Raw genomic sequence first — 19,101 nt, 5'->3', positions numbered from 1 at the left:
ATATATATATATACACACACATATAGTTTATGAGGTATACGAATATATATATATATATATATATATATATATATAGTATATATATATATATATATATATATATATATATATATATATATATATATATATATATATACTATGCAGTACAAGCTCTCCTTAGGCTGCCTGAAGAGATTTGATTTATTTATGTGGTTACAAACCACTACATACCTAGCAACGGGACCTACAGCTTATTGTGGAATCCGAACCACATTATAGCAAGAAATGAATTTCTATCGCCAGAAATAAATTCCTCTTATTCTTCACTGGCCGGTCGGAGATTCGAACTCGCGGCCAGCAGAGTGCTAGCTGAGAACGGAACCCACTCACCAATTATATCTATTTATATATATATATATATATATATATATATATATATATATATATATATATATATATATATATATATATATATATATATATATATATATGTATAGGTGTGTGCGTGTTAGAGAGAGAGAGAGAGAGAGAGAGAGAGAGAGAGAGAGAGAGAGAGAGAGAGAGAGAAATATACGCACTCCTATTTTAAGCAATGCGATATCTCAATTTTCACGGAAAGGACATGATTGGATGTTGATAACTTTCTTTACATATGTTAAAAGTAGATCATCTTCCATCCATTTTACATGTGAATATAAAATAAATAAACTACCATTTTCAATGTCTTAGGCTGTAAATACAATTTCCTTGGTTTTAAATTTACAGTTTGTCATATAACCTAGTAACCTAGTAGAGACTCACATCCATATTTACTGATATAGAATTTGCATATACAAAGTATTTTTCTCAGATTTCATAAAAAAAAAAATCAAATATACAAGGGCTTTCTACACTGAAAACTCAAATAAACACCTGAAAATATAATTTAAATATTACCAAAACTGACACTGATATCCAGTTAGAAAAAAAATACAGTTAATACAAGGAGCAAGAACAACGTAAATACAGTCTCCAAACTTCAAATTCAAAGCAACAAATCCATCCAGTCTCATGTGAAAAACCCAGTGGTTATAAAATACCGTCCTGATTTTATAAATAAACATTAAATGGAACGTGGTAGAGTATTGACAATAATGATAAATGAATAAACAACAGTCTACAGTATATTTACATGCTAAGGACAATGCCATTGTCCATTCAAGTATGAATCAAGATAATCATATCCTCTGGAATAAACTCAGTTTAATAGTACACACAGGTATTAGGAGACTGATGAAGGCAATATTAAAAATAATGAACTTTTACCGAAAAGCACAGCTTACAAAGATTTCAACAAGCCACATTCCCAATATATTAATGTCATATTTTTAGCCCGATTTGATACTGTTGTTGCTTCATCCCTTTTTGTAACAAAATTGCTAGCACCAAGGATGCTACAACACAGACGTTCTAGACGCTAATCTTAGTTATCTCTTGAAAAACTAGAATAATTTGAAAAACTAGGATAAGTTAAACATGAAACCAAACATCTTCATACAACTACCTTTTGGGTTATGTCAGCATGTTTTTACTCATTAGAACAAATTACAGCCACGGATTTTGACAGTAATTCTCTAAGTTCTAATCAGATGGATAATATAAAATCAATTAGGTTAATAAAAGATCCTTTAGTAATTTTTAAGTAGACTTAGCGCCTATTACACAATAAACCAAGATCCGCACACACATTGTCTTTAAGCATTGTTGCTGTGTCAGGTGTCAGATGCCTGAGGCGGTTCTGAGGAAAAATTACCTGACTTTGTTCTAGGGTAATGGGAAAGTGGATTTAGCAAATAAAGAGGTGCTAATCCCAGCTCAAGATACTGAAAACGATAGAGTTGTATTCTCTTCACTTTCTGTGAGTGAAAAGCGAGTGCCTGAGGTTTACAGCCCTATAACCTGATCTGTTGTCTCTAATTAATGCGAAAATTTGAACGTTGGGACCATAGGTTTTGGATATGGTGCAAAAGGGCAGTTTGTATATGAACTGGAAGATAACAATTACAATGCCTGGTATGGCTTTTTATCAGAAATATATAAAATATAAAAGTATATGTACATATATATATATATAAAAACACAAACACACACACACATATATATGTGTGTGTGTTTTCATGTATGTATGTTTGAGAATGAATTTGATTTTAGTTTACCATCAGCTTTCTGCATTCATGTTATCGATTACTACAACTGAATTTCTTTCAACTTTGATTTCATGCAATTTGTTTCATCATTACTGTTCATACTGTCTGTTTCCCTAATCCCTATCGAAAACCAGATAATCCCTTTCCATTATCGTCGTCTATTCCAGGTGAAGTGTTCTTGTTTCTCAGCGGCGTTACCAACAGGAAAGACTACAGATGCCTTACCATGTGTTTTGAAAAGCGGCATTACTGGCAGGCTTCAACGCTGAGGGCGTCGTGCGTCAAATTTCCAAATGGATACTACAATGTTACGGCAATAGCTTATTCTGGTACACAAATCGAAAACGTTACATGCGATACGTTGATGGAAAGAATGTCAAGCCTCTCCAGAAAAGATGCTGTTATCTTATCTCGTTCTGATCTTTCACTGGCAACTCCAATTAGTGGTATGTATTCACGCAAGAAGTATGAATTACTCCGAATTTTCTGTGGTAAAAGATTTAACATCTGAGAGAAACATTTAAAACATTAAAATCAGAACTTTCCATTTGCCCCGAAGTGCAAATTTCTAAAAACTGTCAGGATCATCGAGAAAAACTAACATGAATAGCACACAAAATTAACTAGTAAATTTGTGGAATACATTAATCATTCATAAGCCCAAGATTAATGACAGAGCTCTACTTCGTAACATCAACAATCACTCCAACTGCAATACAACGATCACATCAGTATCAAAGTCTAAAAATGTCCATTTTGAATAAGAACATTTGTCTTAAACCCACTTTTGCCACTCTTATTACAGTGCAAATAACTTTGTTTCTGGGGACAACTGAAGAACCAAGGCTCAAAAAGTTTTTAATAAAATTATCTATGAAAACTCATCATCAAAATTTCATTCTACATTATCACGTCAACCACTTTAAAAGGCAGAGTATTGGTATCATTCATGCTTGATGATAAAACCGGTACCGTTAAATCTTTCAAAGCACAAAAGAGATAAAGTGAATATATTGGCCGTGAATTTCACACTTCCAACCGCTCCTTAAAACACTTTTTAATGCTTGCTCATATTATTAAAATTAACAACTAAACTTTTAGCTTAGTCGAAATTTTGTTTTTAATCCAATCAAAAACAGGGTCTTAGGTTTTGTAATCTACGTAGTCAACAAAAGTATCATCCAAGTGCAAGTGGACCAGTTGTATTCCTAATTTACATCTTATAGCAGAAAGAGACAATGGAAGTATTTTCAGAAGCTTACCTAAAATGTGCTTTAAAAATCCCTTATCAAAATTTACGATTCATATTATGCAATCAATTCAAATACATAAATCCTGCTTCGAAATCGTCAAGTTGCGCGGATTCAAGATTTCAGCAGCAATGAAGCCGTCATTCGAAAATGACCAAAGAATAAACACATCTAATTCTTGGGATATTCGATATCAACAAAGGACTACTCCAATTTACCTTTACTGTTAATTTTAAGACTTGAACCTAAGACCTGGATCCTTATTACCAATGACAATTCGACTTAAAAAATTCCTCGAACTTTGTAATATTACGTGTCAACTGAACTCTTTTAATCAAATATTAATACCCCTGTCACCTTTCATCTCATCCTTTCCTTAGACGGCATCTAGTAGTGACAACAGCATGCCATTAAGTTCATTTTAAAAAATGCTTACATAGAACCTGGACGGCATAACATATTACAGTTTACTGAATCCTACAAAGCAAATGGCCTTCAATGAAATTTCAAGAGCTCATATATCAATATTTCATCAGATCAAGTAGCTCCAGCCATTATGAAGGCTAACTTTACGAAAATATAAAGCTGAGTATGGAGCTGTAATAAAAGTACTTCACTTTATTGCAGGTCAGGCAACATAAAATAAAAATGTTAATGAATAACTGAGGTTCGACTGCACTAACTTAATAAATCTATCATTAAAAAAAATCTTGTCTTTCAAAACAAAACCATAGGTAATAAACTGTCTATAACGTTGTGTAGTGTTGATGGGTGATTGTGTTTGTGTAAAAATATAAAAAAAGATGCACAAACGATATATAATTATAATGCTGTATTTTTACTGCCTACGTATTCCTATAACAAATTTTATTTTACTTTCTTCTGTCCTAGCCGTTGTGAACCCTTGGGAGAGAAAGCTACACAGAAGCAAGAGAGTCGGGGACCGGTCTAGGTTGTCAATGTCAGACATATGGAATCTGACAGAGACTCCCGCCATGCAAAGGTGTCCTTGCTACACTTGTTTAAACACTCAGCACAACTATAACAACGACACGGCCTTACTACAGCTTTCCTACAGCATCAATACCACAAATAGCTGCTGCTCTAATTGCTCGTGTAAGTTAAATCATTTCAGTTACTTGACAAACTTACATATTCAAGTAATAATGCCTAGTGAATGTATTATAATATTCAAAAGTACGTTGCTTACAGCTGACAAATAAGCCAGACTTCAACATGCTATTAATAAAATGAATGACTAAAAAAAAAAAAAAAAAAAAACCACCTCAATGTGTGGGTTATAAATTGTCCTTTCATAAACGACAATCCCTGCAAGAAATTGCCTTACCTATCCGTAGGATATGAGCTCTCTCTCTCTCTCTCTCTCTCTCTCTCTCTCTCTCTCTCTCTCTCTCTCTAGCTGAGTACTAGTTAAGATTGTTTCCGCATATATTGCTTGTCATATTTTGTAATCCTGGTTTGTCACTTTCCTACTAATAAATGTTCAAATGCATCGTTTCATGTAAATTACTATTCCCTTTAAGTAATGCGCGAAATTATGTGCAAGTAAACATGACCTTGTCTCAGGAGCTCCAAGGGCTGCGGCTGCCAGCTGCCAATGAAACTCATATTCAAGAATAAGATAAAAGTCGACACTATGTTGTAAATTAACAATTATTTAATAACTAAGTTAAAACCTTTTACAAGTTAATAATAATTTTCCCGTATTAAATAAGTTCACTTTCTATTAATCATCACTGGTTGATACGTTCACAGTAACATAACTTGAACGTTTTCCATTACTCTTGGCTTTACGATCCTCGAGTAATTTAACTGTGAAAGTCGATGCAGTTAAATCGCTGAATAAACGTAGATCGTCGGCAATTCTTGCTTAACGATGCTTGAAAAAATTATGAATTTTCCGTTCAAGTTTTTTTTCACACTCTTCATTTTATTTGTCCATATCTAAGTTTTCGTTATTCGTAATAAAATATATTTTAACATTTCCTAGGTCATACTCCTTTTGAGTTTTCATTATATTTTTACATCTTCCAACATGTTCTGAAGTAATATACAACTGTTATCCCTTTTCATTAACTATTTACCTTTCAATCAAATATGTTTAAAAACCGTGGCAGTAACGCACAGTAAATTGCTTCTTTAGAACTATATTATTTTTTTATTCTCAACTCTTTCTTCCCCCTTGATTTATAGAGATTTAAAATTTTCGTAGATATTCTGTAATTCACACCGTTAGACTGTTTTTAACATACATGAGGATTGTTTCTGTGTATGGTTTTTTCGAGTTAGACGGCATCAGACTTCCATCTTTCATACTTTGGGTTACTGTTCCTGTATGATGAATCTTGTTCAGTTGATTAATGCAGTGAACTCAAAGTTTACCTCTCCTTAGGTTGTGATTGTTCGTTTGTATTTTTCAATTACTGAAAGAAAACGATCATAGATGTAAGAGTGGTCTTACGTAAGTCGCACCACAGCTGCGTTTGTTTATTTGCAAGTTGGTGTTTGGTATATCATTCAAGATTTATAATGCCAGTAGCTATGATTAATTTGAGTTACCCTGTCTTAGGAACTCAAGTTGGTTATTCTAACCCATGAGTAATAAAATTTGTATACTTGTGTTCAATATGTGAGCATATTTGCGTTTTATGTGATTGGATATCTATTTAAGTTAATGGTGCTAGCTTTTCCTAATTTTAAGTGATCGCAAATGCTATTAGGATTTCATATGGTTTTGAAACACTTGCTAATCATGATTCGTTTCAGGTACACATTACTGAAGATTCTGAGTATTAGTTTCCCTGACCATGACACTAAATGTAAGATGAACCTTAGACTGACCATAGGTTACCACAACACATTTTCTTCCTCAACTTTTCATGCCATGCTCATTCCACTTCTATGTATCGCTTTTGCAACACTTGTATACTTGCTTGTTTATCAATTCTGACAAACACGTGCCCTTAAGGCACCAGTCATCCTCAGGATGTTAAATCCTTAAATGTTAAATCCTTAACTCTATAGTTCTCTATTAAAGCTCATTCAGTTCCCAAGAACCATTATTCAAGATGCTGCTAGAGTTGATAGGGCCCCAGCCCAAGGGCGACTCTTTTCTTTGTTGTTATTCTTCATGTGCACCCCTGTGAAGTTTCCAAAAGGCATTCCTTTGAGGACTGATAACAGGAGAAACGTATCAAAAGCACTCAGGCAGTTCGTAACACAATCCAGTTTCTCCTCGTTTATACAAACTAATCAAGGAATCAGTTTCCTTGTAAATTACCTTCAGGGAATCAACAAAAGTTTGGAAACTACAATATCGTTTCCTATTCTTCAGTTTGTCACTGCTTTTGCGGCTTACCCTTGTCCAGATGCTACTGTCACCTGTCCTTTTCTCCTATGAAAGGAAAGCTTCCTTGGACATATGAGACACATCAAGGATCCAGTCATAAGTCCTCAAACACTTTTGTACATTTGCTGACATCAGCATCATTGGCTGAGAACCCACTCTGATTAAATTCAATTATGAACACTATAAAACTATTCAATATCTATATGCCATAAATTCAAACTAAGCTATAAACAATGTAGCTGATTGAAATTGATACTAAAAACAAATTTTATTCAAAAGCGACATTAGGCTATCAACATACAATCAATTGTTAAGTGCATTACTGACGTATCAGCCATGAATAAGGTAGCTGTTCTCTTTTGATTAAAAAGAAAACAGTGAATTAAAATGTTTTATTGTTAGATCAGTTTCTCAGGAGTTACATACTTGGACAAGTCTGCCATTTCTTAATAAAAGATCGGATGGGTTTCAACTGAAGATTATTACATAAACTGTCTCAGGTAGCTTTCTTTTCACTCCTACTGTAAAAAAAAAAATCGCTTTCAACTGCTTTAGTAAAGATAAAACTAATCTTACCAGTTGATGATAAGAGGTGCCTTCCTTCGGGAATTAAGGCTGATTTTGTAAGATTAACAACATACGCGGCCATGTGAGTTTGCAGCAGCTGAAGCTACGTGAGTGGCATCAACGACAAAAAGTTGAAGGAGAAAAAGTAAAGCTATACGCAAAATCTGGCTTATAACTACTTTTTGTCAGTAACTATACTGTCTTAGAAACATCAATAGTAATGCCAAATGATTCTCCAAACCTGTCAAAAACTTATGAAGAGTGATGATAACTGAGTCCCCAAGGTCCCACAAGATTACCAAACATCAGAGAAAGGAATAATTTCCAATTATCTCAACTAAAATATGTCAAACTGATGGTCTGAAAGTTGACAGCCGGATACAATGTGTCTTAGAAACTGAGTTTAAAGTATTGCATGCTTTACTGATAACAGTACTTCAAAACAATTAGATAACAGAAGAATCATAACTATTATCCTTCTTAAGGGTAACCTAGACCAATAAGGTGAATGTACAAGAATGAACAAATAAATTCATGTTAAACAAAACTGATGTTGAACATGTTGAATAGTCTCAGCCTTATATTTCATACCACAAGAATGGAATGACTTATTTCCCACCACGTAAGTGTGGGTGCAACAGATTCACTATGTACAAAGCATATTGAAGTCTCACAGGAAAGGAAATTCAATGTGTCAATAAATCGTAAACGTACAAAACAAAAAATAGTTTAAGAAACAAATCTCATTGATATTAAAGATTAATAACAAGCAGAAAATATTGAAATAATTGATGGAAGTGAGTTGCTATTTCAGCCAACAAAACAGTGCATCTTTCAAACAAAAGGATCTGTAAAAGTTGTAGAAATAAATCTGAAAAAGATTATGAGTCACAATAAACAGTTGTACCTAAACAACAATGGGAAAAAACAATGAGGAGCTTGAATGCTAAGTGCTACTCAACAGAGGAAGGGAATCTACTGATCCCAAATTAATAGAAAAGTAAACAGAAAAAGAGACTAGTGTAGTCTGCCAAGAGCTACAGGGTAATAGATGAACAACTACTACTGCTTGCAGAGACTGGATATCTCTCGCTCCCTAGTGTTGTGGGAAATTCTAAAATAAAACAAGACTAATAGCCATTAACGAATTAATTCTTTAACTAGTCAATAGTACTCGCTCCTAACTCTCCTCCTTCCTCCAAAGATCTCCAAATAAAAACAAAAAAATTTTAAGAAACAAAGTCTTGGTATTAGGTGATTAACAAACCACATCATAACAGTGATCCATCTTTTGTAAGCACAAGCATCAAAAAAGAAAAAGTTGGAAATAAATCTGAAAAAATTTATATTGTATAAACAGATTAACAATTTAAAAAGACGGGGAGTTGAGGCAATCTTTCAACCTGTTTTGTCTTAATCGTTTAATAAAGTTAATTTTCAGAAAAAGAGACTAGTTGGCTTGTGTTTATTGAACAACTCACTAAATTTCAACTTCTTTTCTTAAGTTAAAAGAGCTAAAGTGCTCAGGAGAATGCCATTGAATTTGTTGCTTTTCAGGCAAAGATCTCCAAATAATACAAAAATTTTCTCTTATAAGAATCAAACCACATCATAATAGTGATCCATCTTTTGTGTCAGCACAAAAAAGAAAATTGGAAAACTTCAAATAACTTTATATTGTACAAAAGATTAACAATTTAAAAACAAATAATTGAGGGCCTCAAAAAAAAAAAAATCACTCCCAGGTACACACTTCAAGTAGGGCCCCCAAAAAAAAAAAATCACTCCCAGGTACTGAAAACTCCCCTACTGCGGATCTCATCATGTTTATCTCTCAATCTTCTTTCATGTGATAGTAATCTTCATGAAACAGACTGACCATACAGTGCCCCAGGCTGTTTCATCCCTATGATTATGTCTAGGTCGAAAAACCAAAAGAGATAATTTACGAGCCTGCAATCTTCATAGCACATCATGTTTTTGCACCCTTCACCAAGACAACACCTTAGGATTTTTCACATGCATTGTTTTGTAACTTCAGAACTGATTCTCTGGCATTTACTTAAAACATAAAGCTGGAATTCCGAAATTACAGACGTGTTGCAGTGTGAGTGTGTGTGTGTGTGTGTGTGCATTAATGTTTGACAGGCTTCTGGGAGTGTATGACGGGCTGTTTGCGCTTTCTGGGCATGAGGTTCATCCCTGGTTAAAAAAAAAAAAAAAAGAAATGTGAAGATAGAGACGACTGAAATGACTTAAGCTGTTCTTCCTGGCTCTTAAGTGTATTACAGGAGCGATTCTTGCCAAAAAAAATGACAATAAAATAAATGTATCGTGTAAAGAACCAGAAACTGATTTGGTTACATGTTCTACATAACTATCTGGCCTACTCTATTTCTTCTTGTAAAAGATAACCATGGAAAATATCAATAAAAAGACGCAGACCCTTATTTGTTTATAAAGCTCATTATTTTCCGTTCAGCAGTAGTATTAATGAATTATTACTTGTGTCCTTATCTTCTTTGACAAACTACATACCAGACTTGCCAATCTATTGTTGCAACCTCTAAAGAGATAGAGGATATTTCTACTAATACAAATATTTTCAGTGGCAAAACAATCTACCAGCATTTATGAAAGTTCTCTTGTAGCCTATATGTTAAATATTGGTAACACTGTAAAATTGTTACTGCTGTAATTATTATTGTTGTTCTTCGCCATGGTTCTCTATGGCTTCCACATTTATGTAACCTTTCCGTGTTTTGTACTGATAGCCCTAAACTTGGTACTGTACCAGTATGTCTCAGTTAGCGACGAACAACAATGTATCGACCTGAACTTCACTACATCCGTCATCAGTGGTCTACGTCTCGTCACGCCCGATAAAAATGTTACGCAAGTAAGTAATGGCAGCTCCTGATTACTGCTTTCGTATTCCTCTTCTCATTTTTCAAGCGAGTATTTATTAAATAATGTTGGAGATCGTTGGAGTTATAACTGCTTAATTACTACTTCCTATCATTACCAAAATACGCGGATCATACAGCACTGACGAAAACAAATGACGTATACAACCACAAATAATTAAAAACACTAAAAACATAAATGTACATACAGTATGTAGGCTACATACTGTACACTTCCATGCAGATATAATATATATATATATATATATATATATATATATATATATATATATATATATATATATATATATATATATATATATATATGTATGTATATATATATATATATATATATATATATATATATATATAATATAATATATATATATATATATATATATATATATATAAACTTACACACATTTGAACGATATATATATAAACTTACACACGAACGAAGCATTAATAAAAACATCCGAAAATCTTTAAAACTAATCAAAACAGCTCATTCAATGCAAGTCCAATACTACTGATTTTATGGGTTTATTTCAGGGCCCAATTGAGTATCCTAATACTGACAACGGATGCTATGCATTTCGCCTTCGACCTATGGTTAATCCCAGTCCTATTTATCATGGTTTCTTCTGGCTGACACCAAGCGGAAATGTCACAAACATGAATGACTGGAACACAACGTTCTTCCTGCAACCTTATCCCGAAACGTGAGTTATCTAAAAAGCATTACAAACTGACGTTCGACGAGAATTTCTTTAGCATGGTCTATCTAAATTCTAAAGTTGAGTTAAAATTCTGCTAATTGAACTGTACTAACTGTAGAGTTTTCGAAAGTACTTATCAGTCCTTCGTTATTTCCCATTGAAAGAAAAACAATATAACTTAATTTCCATCTGCAATATATGAACCGCTTTTGGTTACTTCCAATTAGGGAAAGAAATTTATCATACTTGTCAGCTGCCTAGAAGGAATTGACTTTCGTTGTTTCTCTGAAGGACATAAATCCTACTATCTGTGTGCATTGTGAGGATGCCTGTCATTTAGATCACTGTCTCCGAATCACTTTCACGTTGAAGTATCGATACTTTCCTGGCTGCCGAGTTCAAGCTCGGTCATATTAGCAAGTGTGTCAATGGACTTCTCTTTTATAGTTATTGTACAATATATAAGGCACTCATAAAAATAGTGGTACAACAACACACAGATAGAAAAGAATTCCACATTCTGGGAGTAAATGGTAAGGTGAACTGATCATCCTAGATGCACAAAATTAAATGTTTACACTGAGGTAGAAAGGGATAGTATCAATTACGCAGTATTCCAGCACAATGCAGAAAAAAAATATTTATAGAACAAACAGAGTGAGGTAACTTATAATGGAGGTAAACCGAAAGCAAGCTTGCAATAAGAGCTTGTTCACTTACCTGGTGGAAAGTCATTCACTCAAATCTATCAACAAAAATGCTATATAAAGAGCCTCCCAGAAACGAGACTAATACTCCAAACAAAGGTGGACAAGACCATAAATCTGAAGGAGATACTCTGAGCGCAATTAAACAAAACATCTGAAACAAATTCCCAACTAAGTAGGGTCAGACTTTGCCAGGCTCATTTTGTGACCTTTTAAAACCATATTACTTGTTATTCTTAAACCCCAAATGGTAACAGATTTGAGGTGCTCAGTTTTTAGAATTCTCAAGCCTTGTTTTGTAAAAAGGACTGGGAAAAAATAGATCCTGAAAGCACTGAAAAAAAATCAAGTCTTTTCAACCACATACAGGGGATGAGATTGAGAATTCGCCGCTGGAAAGTGGCGAGAAGAGTAGAATCTTCAGCATAAGAACGGGATTGTCATGACATTCAGCCGAGTCACTAATAAAAAGAAGGATAGGGCTAAGGGAGAGAAAAAGTCTAAAGATTGCCACCACAGACTGGAAACAAAAGTAGGAAGGTCTATAACAGTGTTTCATGACAGACCTGCCAATCTTAGAAACATCGAAAGTAATGATGTGCCTGTATAGTTTATGGGAGGGCATAATCGGATGGTAGTAACGCATTCAAGATTAACCAACAATAAGTGTCTTAGAAGACAAGTACTGAGTACAGTATCAAAGACTTAGCTACCACAGACAATTCAGCAATAGAATGATAATTTGAGGGGTTAGAATGGATTTATCTTACAACACACATGGGTACTTCCATACTGAAGGTTAAACTGTAGTTTTTAGGTCGATGTAACAACGATAGCAAAATACAAAAAACAAACTCTTTTGCTATTTTCTTAAGAAACCAAGAAGAATAGATCTGACACCAGTATATACATCATCACGGACTTATGTACTCAAAAACGTTTGTATACTAAAATGTTATAATATTGTAATATTGGTATAACAGACAGGGTCAACTGGATGAGTTGCGGAAAATAAGCGCCAAAAAGAGGGAGTTTTATGTAAGAAACAATCTTAAGAAACTATTAAGGTAAAAGAAAAGAAAACCTAAACTTACAGAAATATTTAGTTTTGTTAGATGAAAGGAGGAAACTTCAATGGTGACAAAGTCAGAAAATTACATCTGCTTAATTAATAAAGCTCTTACCTTATAAAATTTCAGTTCAGTGATTCTTCCACCTCCGAAAGTGGCAAAGACTAGAGCAGAATGATTTAAAATGCTGAATCTAACCAAGTCTTAGATGCAAAGAGAGTTTTTGACTGATTAAGAGATCAACACTCCCATTCCTTCAACCAGCACTCCAGTGATGTGGGTTTTCACAAGGGATTCTGGAAACAGAAATGATCACATCATGGAAAATCAAGAATACAATCATGTAGGTAATTACACTGAGCTCAAATGAAGGGCCATGTTAATGGGCAGTAGGAGTGGAGTCGATGAGGTGAACAGGAAAAATGAGTGCAATGGGATGACGGTAAAGGAAATGAAATATAAAAAAGTATTTCTTAGGATTAAGATATAAAAAAGCTGGGAGGTCATGTCCATTTGGAACTCTTGTGGATATTTTTGGTTGTTCAGATATCTAGGGCTCTATTTAAATTTTGTCTGTCAGGCAATGACTTAATTAATGTTCTCAAATCTTAATTCCTTTATTTGTGGTAAAATGCATTCAAATGTACAGTTTATGTTGCATATGTGAAATTCTACTCATTTCTACTTCGTTTCTTCTTTTATCCTTTTTCTACATATCAGCATTCTACTTTGGGAGGCTAGCTATCTAAGTTCATAAACTTTTCAAATTCTATACAAATATGCATTATGATGGATAATGTCTATAATCAACAGACCTGACACCATGAAACAGAATTTTGCATATTATTTTATTGTTCTTTCATAAATTTTCAGGGGAAGTTTAGAAGTGAAGTGGACAGCGCCAACATATCCTTACAATTTCTCTAGTTACGAGCTTCAGCTGTGGCACCACGGAAGTATAGCCATCAAGTGTCGTGGTGAAGATGTCTATACCGGACCAATAATGGTTATCCCCGAATCTGGTAAAATATCCCTTGCATCGGTGAGTAGTCATGCTCAATGTAAACAATCTTCCTATTCACAGTATCAATATTCCTTTAAAATAATCTTAATTAAGACAGGAGAGCAAAATGTAATATCTGTATAGCACATGCAATACAAGACCGACTCCTGACAATTTTGACGATTTGCTATTGCAGACAAGTTTCAACTTCCATAATCTCAGCAGTGGATGGTATTGTGCTAGGGTTACGCCTGTTGACTCTAGATGCCCCCGGATGGCTGTGAACCTAGATCAAGCTTAGCAAGGTTACTAAAAGGTAAAATCATTTTAGTTCAAAGCTTCAACAAGTATTATCATTAACTTACAAAGGAGACTGTTATAGATAAAAGTAACTTCATGAATGAAAAGATGCAAGTGAGTGATCGAAAGGGTATGGATGCTTCATCATCAATAATACTTCTCAGTACAAGGGATTCAACCTTATTTCAAGGATCTTTGGTCTTTTCCTCTGGTTACATCTACAATTAGGAAAAACAGCTTACTGATCATATTCATCTACGTTAAATATACAAAATAATATCTCTACATAAGAATGAATATATTTCAGAAAGTGATGACTGCTGTGATGATGATGAAGATGGTGAGGACATAACACCCATGCTGGTTGGTGCAGCAGCAGGAGTCCTACTGGCAGGCACAGTTCTAGCATGTGTAGTAGCACGGTGTCGGGCTTCACGTAACTTCTTCAATGTAGCATATACAAAAGGTAAGGTATTTCAAATTTTATAATCTTTGTATGAACTAGCTGGCAGTTATATATATATATATAAATATATAATATAAATATATATATATATATATATATATATATATATATATATATATATATATATATATATATATATATATATATATATATATATATATATAACAAACATGCAATCATAAAAAAATTAGTATTTTTGTAATATTTTTATATATATATATATAAATATAACCTCTTATATATATATATAAATATATTTGGCATATATATATATTATATATATATATATATATATATAATATATATATATTAAATATATATATCCCCTTAATCTTATATATAAGTTGCCCCTATTTCTGTATGTCTGTGTACTAAAAATCTGAACCTCTTGACTGATCTAGAAAAAATTTGGCACGTGGCCATCATTTGACCCAACTTAGATAATAGGGTAGGATTAAAATCCGTATCCCCTTCCCCTCTCTCCATCCCACTTCCCCCTTCCCTTTGTAACTTATGTACTAAAAGCTATATATATATCTAGACAAAATCTGGCATATATATATCATTTGGTAAATATTTGTTCATATATTTGTATGTTTGCACACTATAGAAATCCAAACTGCTTCACCGATCTAGACAAAATTTGGCACGTGGCCATCATTTGACCCAACTTAGATAATAAGGTGGGTTTCAAACCCGTCACGCTTCCCTTCCCCTTCCCCCATCTGCCTTCCCTTGGTAACTTATGTGGTAACCTTTGACTGATCTGGACAAAATTTGGCATGTGGCCATCATTTGACCCCACTTAGACAATAGGGTAGATTTCTAACCCATACCCCTTCCCTTTCCCCTTCCTCCATCCCTATTCCCTTTGTACCTTATTTGGTAACCGCTTGACCGATCTAGACAAAATTTGGCACAGGGCCATCATTTGACCCAACTTACATAATAGGATTGGTTTCAAACCTGTACCCCTTCACCCATCCCCACTCCCCCCTCGCTGTGCAATTTATGTGGTAACAGCTTCACCAATCTAGTCAAAATTTGGCACATGGACATCATTTGACCCAACTTAGACAATAGGAGGGGTTTCAAACCCATACCCCATCCCCTTCCCTTTGTAACTCATGCGGTAACCACTTGACCAATCTAGACAAAATTTGGCAAGTGGTCATCATTTGACCCAACTTAGATAATAGGGTAGGCTTCACACCCATACCCCTTTCCTTCTCCCATCCCTATGCAACTTACATGGTAACCACTTCACCAATCTATACAAAATTTGGCATGTGGCCATCATTTGACCCAACTTACATAACAGGATAGGTTTCAAACCTGTAACCCCCTTCCCATTCCCCATCCCCCTTCCATTTGTACCCTATGTGGTAACTGCTTGACCAATCTAGACAAAATTTAGCATGTGGCCATCATTTGACCCAACTTAGATAATAGGGTATGTTTCATACTCGTATCCCCTTTCCTCCACGTTCCCGTCCCCATTCCCCCTTCCCTACGCAATTCATGTGGTAACCACTTGATGGATCAGGACAAAATTTGCTATGTAGTCATCATTTGACCCTACTTAGATAATAGGATAGGTTTTGAACCCATAACCCCTTCTACTTCCCCCATCCCCATTCAACCCTTTCCTATGTAACTTATGTGGTAACTGCTTCACCAGTCTAGAAAAAATTGGCATGTGGCATTCATTTGACACAACTTAGGTAATAGGGTAGTTTCAATTGCATACCCCCTTCCCCTTCTACCTTCCCTTTGTAACTTATGTGATAACCACTTAACAGATCTAGACAAAATTTGGCACATGGCCATCACTTGACCAAACTTAGGTATTAAGGTACGTTCCAACAAAATTTGGCACATGGCCATCACTTGACCAAACTTAGGTATTAAGGTACGTTCCAAACCAGTACCCCCTTCCCTTTGAAACTTATCTGGTAACCGCTTGACTGATCTAGACAAAATTTGGAATGTGGCCATCATTTCACCCAACTTAGGTAATAGGGTATGTTTCAAACTGGTTGCCAGTTCCCCTTCCCCTTCCCTTGTAACTTATGTAGTGACCGCCTGGCCAATCTAGACAAAATTTAGGCACATGGCCATCATTTGACTACTTAGAGAATAGGGTACGGTTCAAACCCGTAACCCTTCCCTTTGAAACTTATCTGGTAACCATTTGACTGATCTTGACAAAATTTGGAACATGGCCATCATTTGACCCAACTTAGGTAATGGAGTAGGTTTCAAATCTGTACCCCTTTCCCCCTCCCCTTCCCTTCGTAACTTTTGTGATATATAAACTCTACAGGTTTATCATACCGCATTTCATGTACTCGGTACCATAGAAATACATTATTGAGATTGCTTTTATTCCATGTGATTAACAATTCTCTCTCAAGGTTTGTGTTTAGGTTTACTGGGGGCGTGTGTTTAGGTTTAGTGGGGATGTGTTTATGTCTAGCAGAGGGTGCATTTAGGTTTAGCAGGGGGTATGTTTAGGTTTGGTGGGGGTTAAATTGGACAGTCACCACAATATATCTGGATAAAATGGACAGTCACCACAGTAATACCTGGATAAAAGGGACAGTCAGCAAAATAACACCTGAATAAAAGGGACAGTCACCACAGTAATGTCTGGATAAAATAGACAGTTACCACAGTAATACCTGGATAAAATGGACAGACAGTACAGCAATACCTGGATAAAATGGACAGTCAGCACAGTAAAACTTGGATAAAATGGACAGACAGCACAGTAATACCTGGATAAAATGATGAGTCACCACAGTAATACCACCAGGATAAAACGGACAGTCAGCACAGTAATGCCTGGATGAATGGGGCAGCCACCATAGTAATTCCTGGTGGATAAAAGGGACAGTCACTACAGTAATACCTGGATAAAAGGAAAAGACAGAACAGTAATGCCTGGATAAAAGGGACAGTCACCACAGTAATATCTGGATAAAAGGGACAGTCACCACAGTAATTCCTGGTGGATAAAAGGGACAGTCACTGCAGTAATACCTGGATAAAAGGAAAAGACAAGAACAGTAATGCCTGGATAAATGGGATAGTCACCACAGTAATATCTAGGGACAGTCACCAGGGTAATACCTGGGGACAGTCACTACGGTAATGTCTGGATAAAATGGACAATCACCACAGAAATACCTGCATACAAGGAACAGTCAGCACAGTAATATCTGGATAAAAGGGATAGGCAGCACAGTAATACCTCGATAAATGAGCCAGTCACCACAGAATTATCTGGATAAAAGGGACAGTCACCACAGTAATGTCTAGATAATCACCATAGAAATATTTGGATAAAACGGACAGTCACCACAGTAATACCTGGATCAATAGGACAGACAGTACAGTAATACCTGGTTTAAATAGGACAGACAGCAAAATAATACCTGGTTAAAGGGGACAGACAGCATAGTAATACCTGGATAAAAGCGACATCCAACACAGTAATGCCTGGATAAAAGGGACAGACCGATCAGTAACCCTACCTGGTTAAAGGGGAACAGACAGCACAGTAATGCCTGGTTAAAGGGGACAGACAGCATAATGTAGTAATACCTGGATAAAAAGGACAGTCATCACAGTAATAAGTGGGTAAATAGGACAGACAGTACAGTGATACCTGGTTAAAGGGGACAGACAGCACAGTAATACCTGGATATAAGGGACATCACCATAATAATACCACATAAAGGGGACAGTCACCACAGCAATACCTGGATAAAAGGGTCAGTCACCACAGTAGTGCCTGCATAAAAGTGACAGACAGAACAGTAATACATGGATAAAAGGGACAGTCACAGCAACACTTGGATAAAAGGGACAGACAGTACTGTAATACCTGGAGAAAAGTGAGTCAGTCACCACAGTAATACCTGTCAGTTCACCCAAGACTGTTCGAAAGGTGAACATCCGCATGAAAAAAGCAGAACTGTCAGTCAGACCGCCAACACAAACCCCTCCCCATCTCCCTTCACCCTTCCTTACACCTTCCCTCCTCCCTCCCCCTCTCCATCCCCTTTCCCTTTGCGCTCCCACTACACGGAGACCGCCATTCAGAATTCTCCAGGGCAGCGTAGGGTTGGTCAGCTAGTGTATGTATGTATGTATGTGTGTTTATATGTATATATATATATATATATATATATATATATGTATGTATGTATATATATATATATATATATATATATATATATATATATATATATATATATATATATATATATATATATATATATATATATTTATATATATGAACTTCATCACTTATATACATAATTGCTCTGTGCAATAATGCAATTAATAAAAGACCTCATTTTAACTGGATGGTATCTAGTGGAGATATTAATTCAAGAAAAGTTACAAGCTTTTTAGGACCAACAGTCATCATCAGGTATCCATACCAGACAATGAGGACTGTTAGTACTAGAAAACTTGTAACTTTTGTGGTAACTGCTTGACCGATCTACAGAAAATCTGGCATGTGGCCATCATTTGACCCAACTTAGATAATAGGGTAGGTTTCAT

General features: G+C 35.2%; 1 protein-coding gene across 1 annotated transcript in view; it reads left to right on the top strand.

The window, feature by feature from the left end:
- LOC136842291 (uncharacterized) overlaps positions 1-19,101 on the top strand; it is a 289,840-nt gene that overhangs the window by 228,084 nt on the left and 42,655 nt on the right. Inside the window, 8 exon segments of the mRNA XM_067109551.1 lie at positions 2,333-2,611; positions 4,307-4,531; positions 10,127-10,251; positions 10,811-10,980; positions 13,628-13,796; positions 13,954-14,026; positions 14,029-14,073; positions 14,365-14,523. Coding sequence (XP_066965652.1) covers positions 2,333-2,611; positions 4,307-4,531; positions 10,127-10,251; positions 10,811-10,980; positions 13,628-13,796; positions 13,954-14,026; positions 14,029-14,073; positions 14,365-14,523 — 1,245 coding nt within the window.

This window comes from Macrobrachium rosenbergii, chromosome 10, assembly GCF_040412425.1.
Source record: "Macrobrachium rosenbergii isolate ZJJX-2024 chromosome 10, ASM4041242v1, whole genome shotgun sequence".
In the NCBI taxonomy this organism is placed as follows: domain Eukaryota; kingdom Metazoa; phylum Arthropoda; class Malacostraca; order Decapoda; family Palaemonidae; genus Macrobrachium; species Macrobrachium rosenbergii.
The sequence above is the reverse complement of the archived record's forward strand: the minus strand, read 5'-3'. Positions and strand labels throughout refer to the sequence as shown.